At 39.8% G+C, this 21,506-nt stretch overlaps 1 protein-coding gene and 1 long non-coding RNA gene across 2 annotated transcripts; one reads left to right on the top strand and one right to left on the bottom strand.

Annotated features, from left to right (window-relative positions):
* Window positions 1-3,110: 3,110 nt before the first annotated feature.
* On the bottom strand, window positions 3,111-6,387 carry LOC123257692. Its single transcript, XR_006507803.1, has 3 exons — window positions 6,346-6,387; window positions 6,224-6,288; window positions 3,111-3,620 (listed from the first exon to the last, which is right to left on the bottom strand). It is a non-coding gene; the product is annotated as an uncharacterized LOC123257692 (long non-coding RNA).
* Window positions 4,106-20,985, top strand: LOC6498749. The gene is made up of 4 exons (XM_001967240.4): window positions 4,106-5,005; window positions 15,991-17,455; window positions 19,150-19,341; window positions 19,739-20,985. Exons 1-4 carry the CDS (start codon window positions 4,925-4,927, stop codon window positions 19,963-19,965), a joined length of 1,965 nt encoding a protein of 654 aa, XP_001967276.1. The 5' UTR covers window positions 4,106-4,924; the 3' UTR covers window positions 19,966-20,985.
* The last annotated feature ends 521 nt before the right edge of the window (window positions 20,986-21,506 follow it).

Raw genomic sequence — 21,506 nt, 5'->3', positions numbered from 1 at the left:
ATGCAGAAGTCAAGAAATTTAAATAGGTACAAAAAAAAGGTATAAAATTCAAAAGGAGATGGTTCGAAATGTATTAATATATAGGAACTATAAATATATAAACTATAAAAATAAAATATATATATAAGTATAAAATAAAATAAATATTTGGTATAAAAATTAATTAGTTTCTAGTATAAAAATTTATAAAAATTCAAGTCAAAAGAAGGTCCAAAACAAAGCCCAATAAAAATGTCTCAAAAACTTCTTCGATCTTCTTGATAAACCTGTTGGGGAACTAGATCCTCTCCAGTTGGGGAGACCTATAGACACAATATACTCCCTGTATACCCCTCATATCTGGGTTGTAAAACATAAAACCAAACACAAACTACGTCACCAGCTCAGAAACACAATTTTTTTTCGCTCCTCTAGCTGCCTGACTTCGTTTCTATTCGATTTTCTTAGTTCTGTCGCTTGTCGCTGTTGTTGTTTGTTTGGGTTGCCCAATTGGCGTACACTGGAATTCATGGGGGCCAACTGTTGATTGGCAACAAACAAATGGGGAAAGACAGATGAGGGCCAGAGACAGAGGCACTTCCTGGTGGCTGCTCGCACACTCGAATTGGAAAGTAATTAAATATATTTGTGCTACAGTCCCAGCCTCAATATTAATCATTTTCAGAATCATTTCCATTCCACAATTGAGGGGGAAATGTAAGCCGTTTAAACTGCAATTTAATGACTGCCAACAGCTCTTGTTTGTGCCATCAAGTAATTATGATGGCTTTGGCGAGCGCTTCTTGAAATTTCAATTAACTTTCTGGCAGTCTAGCTGCCCGGAATCTGTCCGAAGGGTTGACTACTTTGTAAGGGGCATAAAGCCTGTCATCCAACCACTTTCACCCACTGCTGCCACACTTTCTCCCCACCACCGCCTGTGCTGCGCTCTTATCAGCTGCTGCTTCCTTCGTCCTTTTCAAAGGAAACTATAAAAGCACATTGCCTGCGTGTGGCGCCACCAGCTGAGCAACAAGTTGGAGCAGGAAGCTAACAAGACCAGAAGGTTGCGCCGCAGAGATGGGCCTTAAGAGGGAAGGGATATATTTTTATTAAATAAAAAAAAATATATGCCAAAAAGAAATATTTAAAAAATAAAAAATAAAATAAAATTACTTGGTTTTAGCAGGATTTTCTAACAAAAACCTAGGATATAAAGTGTTTTTGATTATTTAGTGCACATTTTATCATAAATCTAAGGCTTGCAAGTAAGAAAATTAAATAAATTGAGCTCTTAATTAAAAAATATAATAAAAATAAAAGAATTAGAGAATAAAACTATGTTCCATAAAAGATTCAAACTTGATACTTCAAAATTTATATTAAAACATAAAATAATATGATTCGAAAGATGATTCTAATATGAAAGAGAAATATATTTTTATTTAATATTTTATACTGAGAAAATTATATATTTTTTAGATATTTTTTTAAATGAATATTTATTATTTTCTTCTATAAAATATTACCCAACAATAAATCGTAAGGCTTAGTAACTGAAGGCAATAATTAATAATTAATAAAATAAATCCATAAAAATTTATATATTTTTTTAAATTTTTTTTTTTGCCATTTCTGCTGCCAAGTCTTGGCCATAAATTGGCCAAGTTAGTTGCCCTGTTCCCTGTGCCCGATGAGCAAAAAAAAAAAAAAAAAAAAGCAACAATCTGCTTTGGGCAGAAGCAGCTGGAAGTACTCGTATGCAAAGTACCCCCAGCAGCACCAGCTCAGCTCTTCGGTTGTGATATGATGTATGTTTGTTGGCTTTGTTGGCTCTGTTTGTTTGTTTGCCTGTGTGACTCAAACATTTATCGATTCTTTGTCAAGTTGGGCGAAGAAGAGCCAAGCCCATGAATGGTGAGGCATTAAAAGGAGAATGAGGACACTGAGCTTGCGGAGACACTTTCATTTTTCATATTTTCATATTCATATTCGATGCTCATATCCCCTTTGAGTTGCTCAATTTGAAGTCACGATGGGAGCATTGAATCCGTGGCAATTAAAAGAGCTTTTCCCGGCCAATTAGTTGGAAAAGGAGGCAGAGGCTCTGGTCAGCTCAAAGGACCATTCCAGCCAAAGGACCAAAGGTCAGACGGACAACTCTGTGAAGTTGATTGAAAGGCAGCTCTTACCTGGCCATTGGTTTTTTTCCAGGCACGTATGAGGAGCTTCTTAAACCTACAAAAAAATTAAAGATAAAATTAATAAAAAATATTAAATAAATTAAAAATAATTCGAAGTAATATGATTATTATCATGAAGCTATTAAGACCATCAAAGATCATCTAAGAAATGCCTTAAGACTTTTAAAACAGGACTTACAGGCACCACATAGACGAGCTACGAAAATCTTTAAGATCGACTCTCCTCACAAAAAATTAAATAAAAATTGTAAGAGTGCTTGGTAGGTCGGTCTATTGACCCTTGACCTCTTCCATACTGCACAAATACTGCAGTTTCCCTTGATTTTAATAATAAAATGCCCCGAAGCAGTGCAATATATTGAAAAGCACCGACGCCGCAGAGACAATAAATATTTGTTTCATTTTAAAATTAAAATATAAATAAACGAGGCTTTGATAAAAACTCTTTGAGAAGGTGTAACCTGAAGCAGGATGAACAAAAAAATAAAACATGCGTCAGGATAGACCTCTCACAAAATTATTATCTTAAAAAAAACACTGAAAAAAACCACTATGATGACTGGAACATGAATATATTACACAGAGACAACTGCAGATTATTTTTTTGACATTAAAACAGATGAGCAGTCCCTGTGTAACACATTAATGTTACTTAGACTGTTGGTGTTAGGGAGTATTCACTGTGATCAGCTGATGAGATCCTCATTAATGGAGAAGAGCGAAAATCTGGCAACGCCATGCTCCCCCATCTCTTCCGATCGCTCACACACACACACACTGACGCGCAGAGGGCCCAAAAAAGAGAGCAAGCCTTTGGAGCAGAGAGTGTTAACTGCAAAAAATAAAAATAAAAAGAGCGAGGGAGCATTTGCGCAACTGCAACGGAATCAACATTAACAACAACAACAAAAACAAACAAATTGAAGCTCCAAGAAGGCGTAACAAAGGGCGCTGGGGAGGGGGAGGGGGAGGGTCGGACGCCTGGAGGGTGGTAGACCCACCAACAAGGCAGGTAACACATTGCAGCATGACTTTCCAAACGCCATGCAACACTCCAGACAAAGAACGAATGTAAACAAAGGAGGCAGGCCTTTGTTGTTTGTGGATTTTGGCAAGCAAAGTGCAAGCAAGTTCTACGTACGTAGTACGTACGTACGTCTCTATCGTTCGTTCTGGCCCCAAGCATTAGCCCCCTCTCTGTTCCACGCACCGCATTAGAACGCGATCTTGAAACACACCAACAATAACAATAAACACATGCCAGGTCAGGCTGGCAGGCTGGCAGGCAGGGAGGCAGGCAGGCACTCTCACTGTTCACTGGCTCTCTTACCTGCTCACTCACTCACTCACTGACTGACTGGCTCTCCCCACATTGCCTTTGGGGGACGCAGGCACAGTGGGGTCCATCCACCATGTTCGTTTGGGGAGCAACAAATCCTGAAAGTGAAGTAAAGATACTATTAGAAATGGGGAAAAGATACTTTATAGTTACTTAATTTAAGAGTTAATAGTTTAGTTATTTTTTTATTAAAATGGTAGTAATGTAGTTAAATAGTAGTATTATTAAGTATTAAAAATGGTAGTAAAAAGTAGTAGTCTTAAAGGTTAGTAGTGAAAAAATGAGTTTATTTTGGGCTTACCTTAACCTATTGATAGTTGGTAAGTTAAGTAAGTAAATCAAGTGTAACTTTTTCCATAAGAAACTAGAAGTTAGTTAAAACTAGTGTTAAAGATTCTCCAAAATAGTACCAAGAACTGTAGCTACAAAAGAGGTTTGGAAAAAGGCATAAAAAGAGGTATAAATTGTAGAAAAAATCTCCGAAATGAGCTCTAAGCCGCTGGTGAGAGCATGATGTCTAACCCGGCTGGCGATTAGGGTTCATTATCGCTGGGCCCAGTGACCATTTGTGCCCATTGTGCAGCGGCGGCGGTGGCGATGGCGATGGCGGCATCAGACCAGCGGCGACGGGACAGCAGTCAGTATCGATTGAACAGCCGCGTAGCGCGTAGCTCATCGAACCGAGGAAGCGACTGAGCGAGCAAGCGAGACGGAAGACGGCTAACTAAGACGGAGACCGGAGACCGAGACGTGGAGACAGTGTGTGAACGGCCGCCCGCCGCCCCCTCTTTGAAATAAATAGCGCTTGCGAGGCGACCACGCTACCAAACGGCAGAAGTCCGCTGAGAGCGACGCACCGCACCGCAGCGCAGGCCCCAAAAGCCGCCCGCCCCCCTCTCTCACACACACACACACTTACACCACCCCCTTGGACTAACTAAAAAAAAAAAAAGGGGAGACTATCCAAAAACAGCTGGAAGCAGAATAAAAAAAAAAAAGACAAGAACTCGGGCCAAAACAAAAGCAAAAAAATAAATATAAAAAAGAATCGCGCGCGTTCTCTAAAAGTGCCTTAAATAAAAAATAAAATAAAAAAACAACCCACCGATAAAAAATAAATCGCGAAAAAGATCAAGAAACATGTTCGATCGTATTATTTTTTAAATAATTTTTTTCGAGTGTTTAGAAGAAATCAAAAATAAAATAAACATAAATAAAAAATAAAAAACAGCGCAATAAGCAAAAAAAAAAAAAGAGAAGAATTAAGAACGCAGTTAAAACAAAATATCTATAAATCCATAAATACAAAAATAAAATAAAATATAAATAAAAGAAAAAGAAGACGAAATCAAAAAACAAAACACAGAAAAGAGAGAAAAAGAAGAAAGGAAAGGAAAGGAAAATGGCAACCAAGCAGCCAAGAAAAGTGGCCCCCGATGGCGGTTGGGGATGGGTTGCCTGCTTTGGTGTTAGTTTGGTCAACGTAAGTCCCCCCCCCTACCACCTACTACTATATCCTACTACCATTATCTCTTCCATGCTCTAGAGAACTATATAAACAACCCTCGCATTCCAACACAAAAATGTTAAATTCCAATTAATTAGCTAATACGAATGGATAGCTAGTACTAGTACTAGTACTAGTTATACCTTTCCCTTGTCCGTTTCTCTTAGGATAGGTTAGTTCCACCCGCACCCGCACCCCCACCCCCAATCCGAAACAGAAATCAGAATAAAAACCTCCAAAAAATATCGATTCGATAAGATGTATGACGAAATCCATTCCCACATATGTTTACACGAGGGTTTATGGGGACTATCTACCCCCATGTATCTCTGTAATACAGAGGGAGGGGGTACTTGCAGTTTAATCAATAATTAGGGGGAAAATATGGGTCATCTATATAGGATAGATAGATACAATATCTTTTTATCTTAGTATCTACTGTTCTATATTTCCATAAATTGAAAAAAAAAAAAAAAAGTATTATTTAGAATTTCTACCTGATAGTGCAACTTGTCTTCTGCATCTGTATCTGTAAAATGTATCTCTGCATCTTTGTATCTGTATCTGTATCTGCATCTGTGTAGTATCTGTGTGAACTGAGAACACCCCCCGCCGTTCGAGGAAACAGCTGCTTCTACTCCAGAAACTCCAGGCTCTCTCTCTCTCTGTCTTCTCTCCCCAGTGCTAAGGAGGTAGAGAAATCCTAAACACAAAAAAGGAGACCCCCGATCAGGGCCAACTGAGATCCGATCTCGGATCTTCTCTATATAGTCAGTTCTGTCAGTCAGTCAGTCACGCATCCGACGCGTGATCTCGAAAATGCGCCTCTCAACACACTCGATTTTTTTTTCCTTTTTCTTCTGTTTCTTTAGAGGCCTACACACACTACACACTACACACAGAGAAAAACAGGGGCCTGTTTTGTTTACTATGATTTATGATTTGGGAGGTTCTCAGTTTTCTTATACATATCTCGTTTTTTTTGTCTGTGAGATGGCCTACACACTACATGGCTTATTGTTTTTATTTTTTTATTTTTCTACACACAACAAAATATATATATACTCTATGGGATATAGAATTCCTAGATCTGTTTTTGTCTCAAACTAACAACAAACGAAACTTAATTGACCCACTTTTCCCCAAAATTTGATCAAGTTTTTCTTTTGGAAAACTTCCAAAATAAGCACTTACCTGTTTTTGAATAATGTGACATTAATATTCCCAGATGTAGATCCTATAAATTACTAGGTTTATGTCTGAAATAATTCAAAAATTATTCAAAGTTTTTGAAAATTTAGAAAATTAGAACTTACCGGGTTTTCTGGAAAGAGGATTGTCAAGTTAGACCTTAAAATTCATAAGTCATGGAACTATCTCTATAATACCTTATAATCAGATCATAGCAATTATGTAATAGTCCTGAAAATTACCCAACAGAGGGAGCCACCACCAAGTAATACCAATTAGAAATGCTAATTCGTGATTATACTCGTGATTATATCATCTGAATCTGAATCTCTATCTGGATGGCCTGAAAAGAGTCCAACTTGCAAGATACATATATGAGAGTGTGTGTTTTGAAAAACAATTCTTGGTGACATCGAGGGCGGTTTGAAAAGTTCTGAGGGATATTGGGAAATAAATATAACTTTTTAGATGTACGCCAAATGCTTCCATGAAGTTCAAGGTCACATACAAGCATTCCGTACCTCTCAAAAGTGATATTATATAAGATATTCATAAGATATTATTATAATGAATAGTATTTTTGAACTTTTCAGTTAGTTTTAGACTGTTTTTGAAGCAGTTTTGATTACCAATTAAGTAGTAGAAGCCAAAGGGAGGTGGATTTCAAAAATACTCACATCCTTTTGGCTTCTACTGATAATTAGATAATACTCCAAGAATTATTATCACTTTTTAAAAATTTTTTATCAAAAATACCTACTTGTTGCTCCGATTATCCCTTCAATAGAAGAAGATTAGCAGTCTATGTGTGTTAATACCAACATACACTGCTTAAATTCTCCTTGCAAAAGGATAATACTTTTCTGGATGTGATTTATGAAGTTGTGATGATCGACTGGCGATATATACTCTTTTGTAGAGGAGCAGAACGCTTAGGTGATATGATAACTCTCACATCTAAGCAGTCCGTTCCTCTGCAAACGAGTACATTAGTCTCTGGAACCCCTCACAGATAGAAGATCCTGAAGACTCTATAAGCAGAGTATCTTCTAGTGGTTAGAGCGCTTATATGGATGAAAAAATATAAGCCGTCTCTACCACTAGGAGTACTACACTTATCTGGGGGTTATCCTTTAACTCTCTTCACTTTCCTCCAGGGGGGTATATTGATCCAAAAATGATAAAATGTTAGGTGCTATATTTCTGCGAAAAAATACAAATATATACACATGAACATTTTGTCTCTAATGGATCTCAGAATAATAATTTTTGATAATTCTGTTGAAGTTGACGGTCTATAGGGGTGTATGTTTATGGGTTTACCCTCTCTGTTTAAAACAAAAGACCCACCCACCCACTTTTGTCTGGCTTTTTTTTGAGAAAAAAACAAAAAAAACAAAACACTAGACCGACCGGCAAGGTAATGCGCCATTTGAAAAACAAATCGAGTGTGTTCCACGATATTTGCCTTTTGTATTTGGCCTTTTATTCGACCGGCAATGGGTAAAGATTGTATATTATAGAGACCTAGGGCAATTTTTGGGGAAATTTTAGCAGAATCAGTAATATTATGAGATCTATAAAGACCTGTAGGTGGATTTCTGGCAAGTATTATCCAAAGAATCACTTCCCAATCACACAATTAAAACTACTGATTCATTATAGGGGCAAAAAACGTATAATTCCATCCCATGGAAACAAGATAGATAAGATATTTGGGCAAAGTGACCCACTTGGTCACACGACCAACACCACAAGCCCACAAACTAATCAGATCTCGAGTGCTTTCGAGTTGTTTGCGAAGGAACAAGAATTTAGAACTATCGTAAAGTTTAATTGATCTTCCAAAGGTATTACGGATTGTGCTACACTGGCAGAAAATCTATCACCTGGGGAATATATGGGGGGGAGCTAGAATAGCGATTGCCCGCCCGATTGTAATCTGGCTCGATTGGAGGCACAGGAGGAGGAGGAGGAGAGTTGTGCTAAAAAATGAGTAAAAAATGGAACTTGTTTGTTTTCCTTTCCCCCACTATCTTTGCGTCTAATCGCTTTTTAAATCGTTCAACGAGGCAAATTAGCACTTGAACCTTATACAACACCCGCTGGCCCCACAAAGTCGCGGGAAATGTGAGCCGAAAATGCCAAAATCCAAAGGAACTACTGCTATTTGTTGCCATGGACATGGACATGGACCCATGGGGGAAAACTGGTACTACTATCTCGCCGGAAGACCCCTGACGCTCGTCAAGATAAAACACTCTTACAGACTTCAAAACACCCCCTGAAATGTAAGAGATATGTACTTTTAATAAAATACTATATGGAATGTATAGAGCTGACGAAGCTAAAGGTCTAGAATCTAGATTGAAAATAGATAGTAGCCCCCTGTGATTATGAACCCTTTTTATATAAAATTTCACCTTATCAGCCGGCAAGAAATATAGAAAATATAGAAAAAAAAAATGCCCCGTCGTCTGTCTGTCTACAAAGTCAAGGCGAAAAGATAAAGGCCCCGAGAGCCGAATATCTGGGCCATAAAGAATTTAAATTAAAACTGCCAGCTGTTTACATAAAGCCTTAAAAAAAAAAATCTATGGCACTTTAAATTAGTTTTCGGCCAGTGGAGGTTGTCGACACACATTACTATTGTATATTTCCCCAAAAATATATTGTTTTTTGGCGGAACAAAGTGCCACGGCCCATGCCAGTGGCTAAAGGATAGAATCATTAGTGGAACTCGACAAAAAATAATATAAAAAATTATAAATCTCTGCTCTTAATTGTTTATTTCTGATGCAATCTCCCCCACAATTGAAGAATTCTTCTCTGGCTCTTTGGACTTTGCCTCTTTCTAAGCACTTTTGTTGTCTTTGTTTACCTATAATTTATATTCTATTATTTATTTATTTTTTTGTGTTTTTGTGGCGACAGTAAATGAGGTGGATACACTCTTTTCTCTACAAGTCTATATGACACTAGGATACCTCTCGAGGTGTCTGGTTGTCAGATTTTCCATTCAAATTCTCACTAAACTATAGAATAATAATATTACTTACGAACTATTTCCCCCAAGAGTATCTAAGAGTGCTTCAGATACTCTATCTCTCAGTTTTCTATTCAAAGAACCGCCTTGACGTCGAGCCAATTAATTTGTGCAGCAGAACGGCAAACAGAAATGAAATTAGAGGAAAATAAATCAAGAAAACAAGTCAACAGAAGCAAGTAATACTAAACAGCAAGAATCTGCCTCTTTTTTGGTCCCATTGTTATCATTATCAGGTGCGATTAACACCTTTTTCGTGGGTCTCAGGATCTTACCAGACATTCAACTGCCCGCCACAGCAGGAACAACAACTAAACTTGGCACATCCGACTAATTGATAATTAGACAATGCGGATTAATTGGACATGTAAGGCGGGCGTGTTGGGCCAGCCACTCTGCAAAGTGTCAACAAAAACAGAAATAATCATAAAGGGAGGAGTAGATGGGCCCAAAACCGAACTTCAGATGCCCTTTAGCTTCAGTTTGATTAGAGAGCGGTTTTTGGGGTTCAAAAAGCGGGTTTTTTGGAGTATTAGGCCATAGCCTCTACAGATTGCTCTGAAAAAGGGATCAATAAGAGATATGATGGTAGAAAAGTTCTAGACTATGATCTCTATCCTCCTAAGATATAATTCTAGAAAAGATAGCCCTACTTCCACAGAAGCAAAGGTTCCATCTAGTCTCTATCTAGTCTCCACTTAGTCCCTGTCTACTGCCCAGTAACCAACTCCCCTGGCACGCCACCCATACCCCCTGAAAGAGAACCGAAAAGTAAAAACAAGAAGCTATAGCTATATTATTTGGTGTAATCACCCTGCTGTCGACCGACCTATCCACGACCGATCCACGACCGCTTAGCATTCGAGCAACGCATGCACGCACTCACAGTACGTCATAAAAGTATCCGGCATGCCTCACTCAAGTCGGCCAGGCCAATCTATATCTGGGCATTTGTTCGTATTTGTTCATATATTATATATACATTCTGTATCGGAGTGAGTGGTGGTGGAATGGCATTAATGTCGTCGCCAATTTAGAACATTATTTCCGAGTTGTGCTCCAGAGCCAGAGATCTGTTTTGGGTTTCAGGGAGGAGCCAGTGATCTGCCATAGAGTTGTTTGCACAATTGGCGAGTACCAGGCGAGAGACTTGGAATCGTATAACTAATAGAAGCCAAATAGAGTACTATATATACTCTTTGGATCGTGGATAATGGATAATGGCGCCAACGAGCTGCAAAGCACACTTCACTGGCCATTCGCAGGTGAATGCTAAAACCGATTGATCCCAGTCCAAGACACTCTCTAATTAGATTCTAACAACTGCCAAGAGAGGCGGCTGGTTGGTGTTAAGGGGCGACCCACGCGCCAGACTGCTCCCAAGATCTACTAACTGGCCCGAGATTTATGGCCCGGCCTGGCAACAGACTCCCAGATATCACACTTCGCAGATCAACAAATCGAATCAGATATCCGACTAATCACTCTTAGAACAGAACAAGGTCTCACGTGATTCTCAAAAAGTAGAAAAATTTGAAAAACTAGAAAACAAAAATAGGAAATAAAAAACAGAAAATAGAAAATAGAAAATAGAAAATAGGAAAACAATGAAAAGCCCCAACGAGTCCCCGTCCCCAGCAATGTCATGATGACTGAGAGAGAGGAAAGAAAACAAAACCTGCAACATGTTGTTGCAAATCCAGTTTCTTGTTGCCACAACAAAGGCCTGTATAGGATTTATAGACAGCTGATGCTGCTGCTGCTGCTGCTGCTGTTGTGTGGCAATCACGTGACTTTGTGGCAAGTACCAGGCCACCACGTCAGGCTGCCTCAACTCTTTTCAAGTTGAAGTTGAAAGCAAAACTCGTTTGCAGCGCGGAATACAAACAGCTGCTTGCCACTGCCACTGCCTCTTCAAACTGCATCTGTATCTGTATCTGTAGCTGTATCTGTATCTGTGGGATAAATCACATGATCTCGATCATGTGCTGCACCACAACAGAGCCCCAACCCCAACATTATCCACGAAATACAAAAACCAACACCACCGCGAACGCCCCCATCCGCTGCTGCTCCGTTTTGTTTTCCAATTAACAGTGGCCACTGGCTACAGAGGAACCTTGTTGAACTTCAGGAAAACACTTGAAGACATAAATGGAATCATATATCCCTTTTACCCATGATTTCCAAGATATTAAGAGTCTTCTCGTTTTGCAAATTATTAAATATGAGCTAGAGGGGCGCTGCCACATAATGTACGGCTCAAATATACTCGAATGAGGGAATAGATCAGTTTAGAAGAGTACAAAATAAAGTAATTAAATAAATATGAAAGAAAATTGTGCCTTTTAAATGTAAGACTATAAATAACTTGTTGTTCTTTTATATTTTATTTTTTATAAAATATCTAAGAGTAATTAAGACTTCAGAAATTAAAATTAAGAACCTAAAAGCCAGCTTGCATCTTAAAATCACCTAAATTTAACAAATTTATCTTTGAAACTAAACTGCCTTTAGGAAATTGGTCTAAAATATCAAAAAATCCGCAGAATTTCAACCTTCAAATAGCATTTCTATTTTTGTGCCCTTTTTTGTTGATTTTTTTTTTGAATAATTACTATTTTTTGGTTACGGTTCAATTGAAATTCAAGTTTGTCGTTCCTTTGGAACGGCTTTTGTTTCTTTTTTTATTTTTATGACTATGGTAGCGAGAGAGCCTCAAGTTTCTATTATTTTTTGACTTTTTTGTTTGGGTTTTGTTTTTTTTAGCTTTTAAGCATTTGATGCCTTTCTGTTTCAATTGAAATGTTTGGCAGCTCTGTCACTGTCTCATTTATTCAACAATTTTATTTTTTCGGTGTAAGGAAACGTACTTCACAGTTAATTGCTTCAATTGCCGCAACAGCAACAATTCAATTTCAATTTCAATTTCAATTTCAATTTTCATTTGAACATTTTTATATTTTTTTTATTTACTGACGATCTTGCAATGGGTTTCTTGTTTCTGGTTTCTCTCTTATTTATATTTTTTTTTAAACAAAATTCTGGTTAATTAAAGCAAATTAGTACTCAGAAGTAGTCAGGAGTTCTCAAGTTGAAGGCACTCTCGTTAAAAAGAGGAGTATATTTTATATTAGTCATGAATTATGTAAATTGAGTTTTAATTAAGCCAAGGTGGCAGTGACTGATACTTATTTAATTGAAAATCGTTGAACTCTTAAGGCTTTAACTTTAAATTAATAAATAAAATAATAATTTTTAAAAATCATATACTATTTATAACTCCACTTACTATTCACTTTAAGGCCTAATCCCACATCCAATTACACAATTACTGGTAATTGTTAGAGGAAACTTTTCCGTGCAACTCTTATCGGGAGATAGCTTTTAAATTTATAAAAAATATTTAGTCCCCTGGCGGAGTTGTGAAGGGCGGAGGAGAGTGATGAAGAGTATAAAAAATGCCACGCAAAACCTAATGGGAAATCGATAGGATGAATGGACTTGATTTACGATGGCGGCTCCTTATGGGAGGGGTGGTGGCCATCCCATGGTCACGACAATAGGTGACGTCTGTCTTCCGGGGGAACAGATACATATATCTGTGGAGGGGTTGGACGCGAGAAGACGTCATGGACTTTGGACTCGAGAGTTGATAACACGCCAAAAGTCAATTCCAGAAGAGGACAGAACACGCGCCGCCGAGTGTTACCAATATCTTTGGGCCTTTAGATACGGGAACAGGTGGAAATGTGAACACTTTTTATTATTAGCTAAGATCCATAAATAGGTTTTGGTAAAAATAAAAGAGGGCTTTCCAAAATAGGGCCCCCAAAGAGGGTTCTGATGTCAAGAGAGTGTAGCTGAAAGTCACCAAATATTATACTTGATTTAAGACTGTTACTTAAGAGTAAGTCAAGTTAAGTAAACCTCTCGGTTGTAAAAATAATATACTTTAAAATACATATAGTTTAGGCTTCTGAATTCCTCGATGATTTATGACCTTAGGCAACAATTCGAAAGGAAATAAAAACAAAAACAATAAATCCTCGGAAACTGCTTTAGAAAAAGTTCCACAGAACCGAGAGCGGCTGACAACGTGCCCAGGCAAGTGTAAAGGGTCGTTAAGTAATACTCTCCACAATCAGATACACCTACTTACTATATACTATATACTATACTATATACTATATACAGAGTGTATATAGATCTATAAACAAAGCCACTTTCGATGCGAACACTCAAGTGTCACGTTAATTTCACGCAGCCATCGGGCCAGAGTCAGACCCAGAGTCAGATCCAGAGCCAGATCCAGAGCTGGGGCTGTGCAAATTGGATGCGAAAATATTGCACGAAATGTTTAAAAATAAGTTAGCGTCTAATTGTGCAAATTTCGCATCTAAACTGGATGGATGGAAGCGGAGATGCGGTCTAAAAAATAAATCAATAAGATCAACAAGCCGGCCGACTGGACTGCCTAGTGGAGTGGCTTCGACAAGTTAGGTTTAGGAGCGAGAATCCCAGGCTTGTTTGTTGTTTGACTTTTGCTGTTTTTCGCTAAAAATGTCGAACCAAATAGTATATATATAGCTCGTATATATATTAAATATTTACGAATTACAACCGAAAACTGAAATGTGGCAATTGAAAATGAAAACATGACGCTTCTGCGCTGCTGTTGCTTCTGGAACAAAAAAGGAAAAACACATGCCGCCGCCTCCTCGTCGATTGATGTTTCCTGGTTCTAGAAGCATTCTATATTCTATAGGATAAATCGAATAACTTATTTATTCATAATCTTTCGAGGCTCTGCATCTATATCCCCCCCATTTTCGATCAATTACCAGCAATTTTCCTTCTCCAAATCAGAGTGTGGCAATTTAAACTCAATTACAGTCCAACAATTACCCCCGAACCTCCGCTCTGAAAGTTCCCTATTTTTTACCACTTAGTGAGCGCGTGGTTTTCCGACATTTCTTCAATTATGATTTCCGATAACTCAATTATCAGGCAATTAAAGGCTTTGAATGAAATGCCATGCCATGCCAGTCTATAAAACGCCTCCAAAAAGACTCGTCTATCAAATGCAATATAAAGTCGGTCCAAAAAAAAATAGAAATAACTATAGCAGAAATCAATAAGCCTCCAATATAGGCCCGCAATCAATAATAATCGCAGTCCAGCCCGAGTTGTATGGGGAAACAAATAAAGCACTTTAGGTAGCCGTTTTAAAGAGTTAAATAATTTCATTGAAAGTGTCCAGCAGTTGGAAGAGGCTTCTGGAGAGCCATTTGGGGATGCCCTCGGACAAGCGAGTCAGTGATAGGCTTGGAGGGCGAATCTGTCAGATAGGGAGACTTCCCACTCTTGCACTTTAAAAGCAAATCCCTACTTGGCCTAGAAGTCTTGGGAATTTAAACCCACAGCCACCGTATGGCGAAATTCAAATGGCAAACCATCCAACTACCCATCGTTATCTGGAATACAAATTGGAGCCACTCGAGCCACTAGTCATGACAGGAATCAGCCAAAAAATACAAAGATATGGGAGGCGAACAGAAGTCGGCTGGAAAAATCCATCAATCACACACCGATCATCATGAATGAAGAGATAATGAAACTGGAAATGGAACTGGAACTGGAACTGACGTCGCCATTCCATCCATTGACAAGACGATGACGGTCAAATGGAAAAAAATCTATATAATATATATGCCATATTGCACAATCGGTGATAAGGGGGGCTGCTCTACCATTTGAAGTGCAGTGATAGGCAGTTATGTATATGGCGGCTCTGACTTACCCACTTCTAGAGAACGATAAGTCCACTCCACGGAGGCGATATGGTTATCCAAGTAGTGACGTTATTGTGTCCGTCATCTCAAGTCCCTTCGCCTCCTCAAGGAGCTCTCTATAGTCTGCTCTCTCCAGATCTCCAGCTCTCCACCTCTCCGGGCTGATAAATCAGCCGGATTACGCCTCCAGATTAGACCCGGACAAATGGCCCACATAAAAGTGTACGAAAAACAAACAAGATTGAATGGAAGCCGTAAACTGGTAGGCGTTTATGATTTACGGACTGGGGGAGTCGGTGATTGTGGGTTGTGGTTGGTGGTTTCTGGTATTACCTGCAGGAGTGCACTTTTCGATGGGGTTTCCCCAATTTCTTCTCCTTGGAGGGGTTTCCCGGGAAGATTTGTCAGCTACAAATATAAATCAAAGGCGGAAATTTAGTTTAAAATATTAGTTTTGGAATTCTTATAACTGAGACAGACATTCCTTACAAACTTTGAGATCTGAGGTACTATTTTGGAAGCATACTATAGATATATAGAGATATAGAGAGATATATAGAGATATATAGAGATATATAAAGATATATAGAGCTACTATAGAATATAGAGAATACTACAGAAGAGTACTATAGATACCTGATCTCTTGAACTAAACAATAAACTTGGAACTTGGTAAATAATAATATAAACATATCACAAAATATTATTTAAAAATATTTAAAAACCTACCATAAAACTTAAACCATAAAATTTTACTAAATACTTCCAAAATAATGTAATATTAAGTGACTAACTTAGTCAGACTATTTTAAACTAAGATTAAATGATTTAAAATTAGGTTTTTACATTAAAAATATTACAGAATATTACAGAATGCTCTGTTAGAAAACCCCTACTAATCCCTTAATAACACTATAATCCCCTTCCAGCTGGCCACCCGCTCCATAGAGCCCTCCTTCGGCCTCCTGTTCGGCGACACCCTCAAGGAGCTGCAGGTGGGAACGACAGGGGCGGCGATCATCATCAGTGCCCTGGACGTGTGCATGAACTTCTCGGGCCTGTTCGTGGGTCCGTTGCTGAAGGAGTTCTCCTACCGGAAGGTGGCCATCGCCGGCTCGCTGCTGTGCGGCCTGGGCCTGGCCCTGACCTCGCCGGCGACCAGCATGGCCCACATCCTGAGCACCTACTCGGTGATCAACGGCATCGGAGTGGGCCTGTCGACGTCGGCGGCCTTCGTGGCACTGAACCACTACTTCAAGCACAAGCGCGGCCAGGCGGTGGGCCTGTCGATGGCCGGGACGGCCATGGGGATGCTGATCATGCCGCAGCTGGTGAGGATCCTGCTGGAGGCGTACGACTTTCGGGGGGCAGTACTGCTCCTCGCCGGCATTGCACTGAATGCGACGGTGGGATCGGTTCTGCTGCAGCCGGTGAAGTGGCACATGAAGGAGGAGTTCGACGACGAGGAACTGATGTGCATCTCGGCCCTGCCCACGCCCCAGCCCCAGCTGACGATCGGGGGAGGGGCAGGAGGAGGTGCACAGTCGGCGGTCGCCGCTCCCGAGTTCAAGGTGATCAAGGAGGATGGCAACGAGGAGGACGCCCTGCCCGAGATGAACACACTGCTGTTCCACAAGCACAATCCGCACCAGCACTCCATCCGGAAGAACTACTCCGAAATGGCAATGAACACGATGAACGGCTCCCGGCTGGGTCTGCCCAAGAGGCCGACCTTCCCGCGGATCATGTCCCTGGCCGGTGTCCAGTCCGCCGCCGTCGGCGAGTCCGGCGGCTATCCCTCCCAGGCGGAGATCAACGCCACACAGCTGCGCTGCCGCAAGGCCTCCGTCACCTCGAACCTCTCCTACATGGACTTCACCGGCTCGATCCTCCAGGTCCACCTCAACACCGGCGACGACGAGTTCGAGCAGAACGATCGGGAACTCCGACGGGTCGGCACTGCCACCGGCAGCATCGTCCTCGGCGGCCACCGGGACAGCTTCATCAAGATGAAGCCCACGGAGCTGGACAAGCAGGCCGAGGCGGCCGCCGCCCTCGACGAGGCCGAGGCCAAGAAGAAGCAGAAGAAGCCAGGCTTCTGGCGGAGATTCGCCGACCTGCTCGACATCGACATGCTCAAGGACAAGATGTTCCTCAACCTCCTCTTCGGCCTCTCCATCTTCTACGTGGCGGAGATGAACTTCAAGATGGTCACGCCCTTCTTCTTCGCCAACCTCGGCTACGAGAAGGCCGACGTCGCCTTCTGCCTCTCCATCACCGCCATTACGGACATCGCCGCCCGGATCGTCCTGCCGCCCATCTTCGACCGCACCACCATCAAGAAGCGCACCATCTTCCTCGTCTCCATCATCTTTGTGGCCCTGACGCGATCCAGTGAGTACCAGACAGAGTTACCCTAAAAAGTAAATACTTTAAGACCATATATTTCATAAAAGAAGAGTTCCTTTAATCCTTTATTATCCTGCAAAACAAGGATTAGGATGCCTTGTGAAGATTTCCTGTCAAGGATCTCTTTATTTCCCATTTTTATCAGATTTCTTATCCGCTTACAAAAATCTAAAAAAAATATTTAGCATTCAGATTTTGATAAAGAATGATGGAAAAGATATAGAAACAGATAGGGACAGTTATACTCCGTTAAAGATATTCCGTTTAAGGATCGGATAGGAATTGGCGGAGATATGGACATCCCAGTGGGCCATATGGGGGTTTCCAGCATTTTCCAAGGGGATCCCATGGGAAAAGTTGAGAACAAATCTAAAAAATATTTTGTACTAAGATTTTGATGCAGAACTATCGGGAATCGATATAGAAATCGATTAAAACAGTCCGCTTGAGGATCAGACAAGAATTGGCAGAGATATGGACACCCTAGTGGGCCATATGGGGGTTTCCAGCATTTTCCAAGGGGATCCCATGGGAAAAGTTGAGAAAAAATCTAAAAAATATTTTGTACTAAGATTTTGATGCAGAACTATCGGGAATCGATATAGAAATCGATTAAAACAGTCCGCTTGAGGATCAGACAAGAATTGGCAGAGATATGGACACCCTAGTGGGCCATATGGGGGTTTCCAGCATTTTCCAAGGGGATCCCATGGGAAAAGTTGAGAAAAAATCTAAAAAAAATTTTGTACTAAGATTTTGATGCAGAACTATCGGGAATCGATATAGAAATCGATTAAAACAGTCCGCTTGAGGATCAGACAAGAATTGGCAGAGATATAGACACCCTAGTGGGCCATATGGGGGTTTCCAGCATTTTCCAAGGGGATCCCATGGGAAAAGTTGAGAAAAAATCTAAAAAAAATTTTGTACTAAGATTTTGATGCAGAACTATCGGGAATCGATATAGAAATCGATTAAAACAGTCCGCTTGAGGATCAGACAAGAATTGGCAGAGATATAGACACCCTAGTGGGCCATATGGGGGTTTCCAGCATTTTCCAAGGGGATCCCATGGGAAAAGTTGAGAAAAAATCTAAAAAATATTTTGTACTAAGATTTTGATGCAGAATTATCGGGAATCGATATAGAAATCGATTAAAACAGTCCGCTTGAGGATCAGACAAGAATTGGCAGAGATATGGACACCCTAGTGGGCCATATGGGGGTTTCCAGCATTTTCCAAGGGGATCCCATGGGAAAAGTTGAGAAAAAATCTAAAAAAAATTTTGTACTAAGATTTTGATGCAGAATTATCAGGAATCGATATAGAAATCGATTAAAACAGTCCGCTTGAGGATCAGACAAGAATTGGCAGAGATATGGACATCCCAGTGGGCCATATGGGGGTTTCCAGCATTTTCCAAGGGGATCCCATGGGAAAAGATGAGAAAAAATCAAAAAAATATTTCGCATTCAGATTTGGATGCAGAATTATCGAGAATCGATACAGAAATCGATTAAAACAGTCCGCTTGAGGATCAGATGGGAATTGGCAGAGATATGGACACCCCAGTGGACCATATGGGGGTTTCTCGTATTTCTCGATAGATTGAACTCTATGAAATATATCTATTATAGTTGTCGAATAAAGAAATAATTTCATATTCTCCGACTTTCAGTTATGGCTGAGCAGACGGAGTGGACCTCGCTGATGGTCTGGCTCTCCATCTGCGGCTTCTTCAGGGGATCGGCGTTGAGCAACTTCACCCTGACCGTCTCGGAGTACTGTTCCTTGGAGAAGCTGCCCTCGGCCTTCGGCTGGCATTTGGTGGGCAAGGCCCTGTTCGTGATCTCCTTTGGACCATTGATTGGTAGGTATCACCATTTAATTAATTCGCAGTAGTGGACCAAGTGTTCCATGCATTTCCCTGAAAATCCTAAACGAACCTGTTGACTTTTGACTTTTCAAACATCCCCCATCCCCCATATGCCCATTGGGAAAACCAGTAGCTTTTCGTTGGGAACTAATTAATTCAATTGAACCTGACATCGGTTGCCGGTTCTGACATTTTCTGTGAAAAGGCAGAGGAACAAATGGAAACATGGAATGCAATTCATTTGTCATTCAAAACGGAACTCAAAACCGAAAAATTAGGAATCTTTTGTGGGTCTGGGACATGAAATGTTGTGCCTATGAGAGGCCCTAGAGGGGAACAATTGATTGGCTTCTAATTAACTGGTATTGTGTCCGTCATCCATCCACTACAGGTCTCATTCGTGACGTTACCGACAGCTATCCGATTTGCATACACACCCAGAGCGTGTGCATCATGATGTGCGCCATCGCCTGGGGCATCGAGTACCTGGTGGAGTACATCCATTCCCGGCGCCGTACGGCGGATGCTGCCCAGCTGCCCGGCCAGGATCAGGCAGGACCTGCGACGACAGCACACCAACAACAGCAACAGCAGCAGCAGCAGGATGTCAAGCTGTAAAGGATACTACTTTGGGGAGGATGGAGGAAACTATCTACGAGACACACACACACACACAGACAGACACACAACAAAACGTAATGAAAAGTGGGCGAGAAATGCCACGAAAATGTATTAAAAACTCAATTTAGTTAAATCATTTTTTTTTCGCTTTAATCAGTAAGTGTAAGCCTAGGATTTGGAGAGACATTGACAAAAAAAAAAAAAAAACACACTCCACATCATAACTAAAAATTAATATTAATTATACAGTTAAGTTAAATGAAGAAAAAACTGTGCTTTTAAATTTTTTGTTCTCTATTTTTTGATGTTCTCTACTTTGTTTATTGGTGAACTTGTATGTGATAGTTCAAAGATAGCTTATAACTTAGTAATATAACTAATATAAAAAATAAATATTGATCGGCTTTAAAAAGAGTACCTTAGGAAGCAAAATATACACTACTTATGTATAAAAAAAAAAATAAAAAAAAATATATGAAACCAATTTAAGGACCAAATGGCAAGTGTGTGAACTGAATAAATGAATTCAACAGATATCCCAAGAAACCAACTAGAAATCCCTCTATGTTCAGAATGCCAGATATACATATACATTTAAGACTTATTTTTTAAGGTAATTGTTTAAAAAATGCAACTAGAAACCCAACCGATAAGCAATACAATGAAAATTATGTGGCATACTTTTGGGCCTGAAGATTCGGAGATGTTGCCACTTAATAAAAAATAAAATAAACTATTAAAATATATACACAAAATATTATATTAAACTTTAAGCTATATATTGTACTTAAAGTGAAGTTTGTGTATGTGTTTTTAATTTTTTTTTCGTCGGTCTGTAGAACGAGATTTTGATAAAAGAATTGTACGAAGTTGAAGTGGATTTTTTGGAAGTGTATTGCGCCGATATTGTAGCCTTATAACTTTATATATATTATATATATAGCAGTACAGAATATACATATTCATATTTAGATGTGTGTAAAACAAATTGAAAATAAAAACAAATAAAACTTTAAATATTTCTTTGAATTAAAACGGAATCATGCGTCTCTGCAAGACAAACAGTTTGTAATGCGTGAAAAATAAATTTAAGTTTCTATAAATTATGCACAAATATGGCATCATGTAGCTCCACCTCACGAGGACGGGGTCTGCTGTAAATCTAGAAGCGAAACTGTTTGCCAGAAGAATTAGTTCTCGAAAAGAAATACTACAGAAAACTCTTATCAGCGGAGAACGCACAGCAACACTTGTTTTCTCGATACGCCCACGGAATATGATAAAATTTTTCAGAAACAAAACAAGATACTATGATTTGCAATTGTATTTTTACAATTACAACTTTTTTACAGACATCTGTCAAGATCTCTTAGTTTTTTGGGGGCGTGGTGGACCGTAGAGGTTGTTTTGTTTACTTTTCTATTTTGAAAGGTTACGGAAACACTAGATAAATAGACACAGCGGAATTCGGGAGGGCGGTCGGTTTATCTTATCGGGAAAGTCGCAGAGTCTCGGGCCGTAAACCTTCGGCCATAAGA

The sequence above is a fragment of the Drosophila ananassae genome, chromosome XR (genome assembly GCF_017639315.1).
Source record: "Drosophila ananassae strain 14024-0371.13 chromosome XR, ASM1763931v2, whole genome shotgun sequence".
Taxonomy (NCBI): domain Eukaryota; kingdom Metazoa; phylum Arthropoda; class Insecta; order Diptera; family Drosophilidae; genus Drosophila; species Drosophila ananassae.
Note: the sequence above shows the minus strand (reverse complement) of the source record. Positions and strands in the feature narration are given on the sequence as shown.

What these genes read in the sequence shown, in the direction of transcription:
- LOC6498749 (XM_001967240.4), top strand. Translation starts at nt 4,925, where the DNA reads ATGGCAACCAAGCAGCCAAGAAAAGTGGCCCCCGATGGCGGTTGGGGA. An exon ending in TTGGTGTTAGTTTGGTCAAC is followed by an intron (nt 5,006 to 15,990) that starts GTAAGTCCCCCC and finishes ATCCCCTTCCAG; the next exon opens with CTGGCCACCCGCTCCATAGA. An exon ending in TGTGGCCCTGACGCGATCCA is followed by an intron (nt 17,456 to 19,149) that starts GTGAGTACCAGA and finishes TCCGACTTTCAG; the next exon opens with TTATGGCTGAGCAGACGGAG.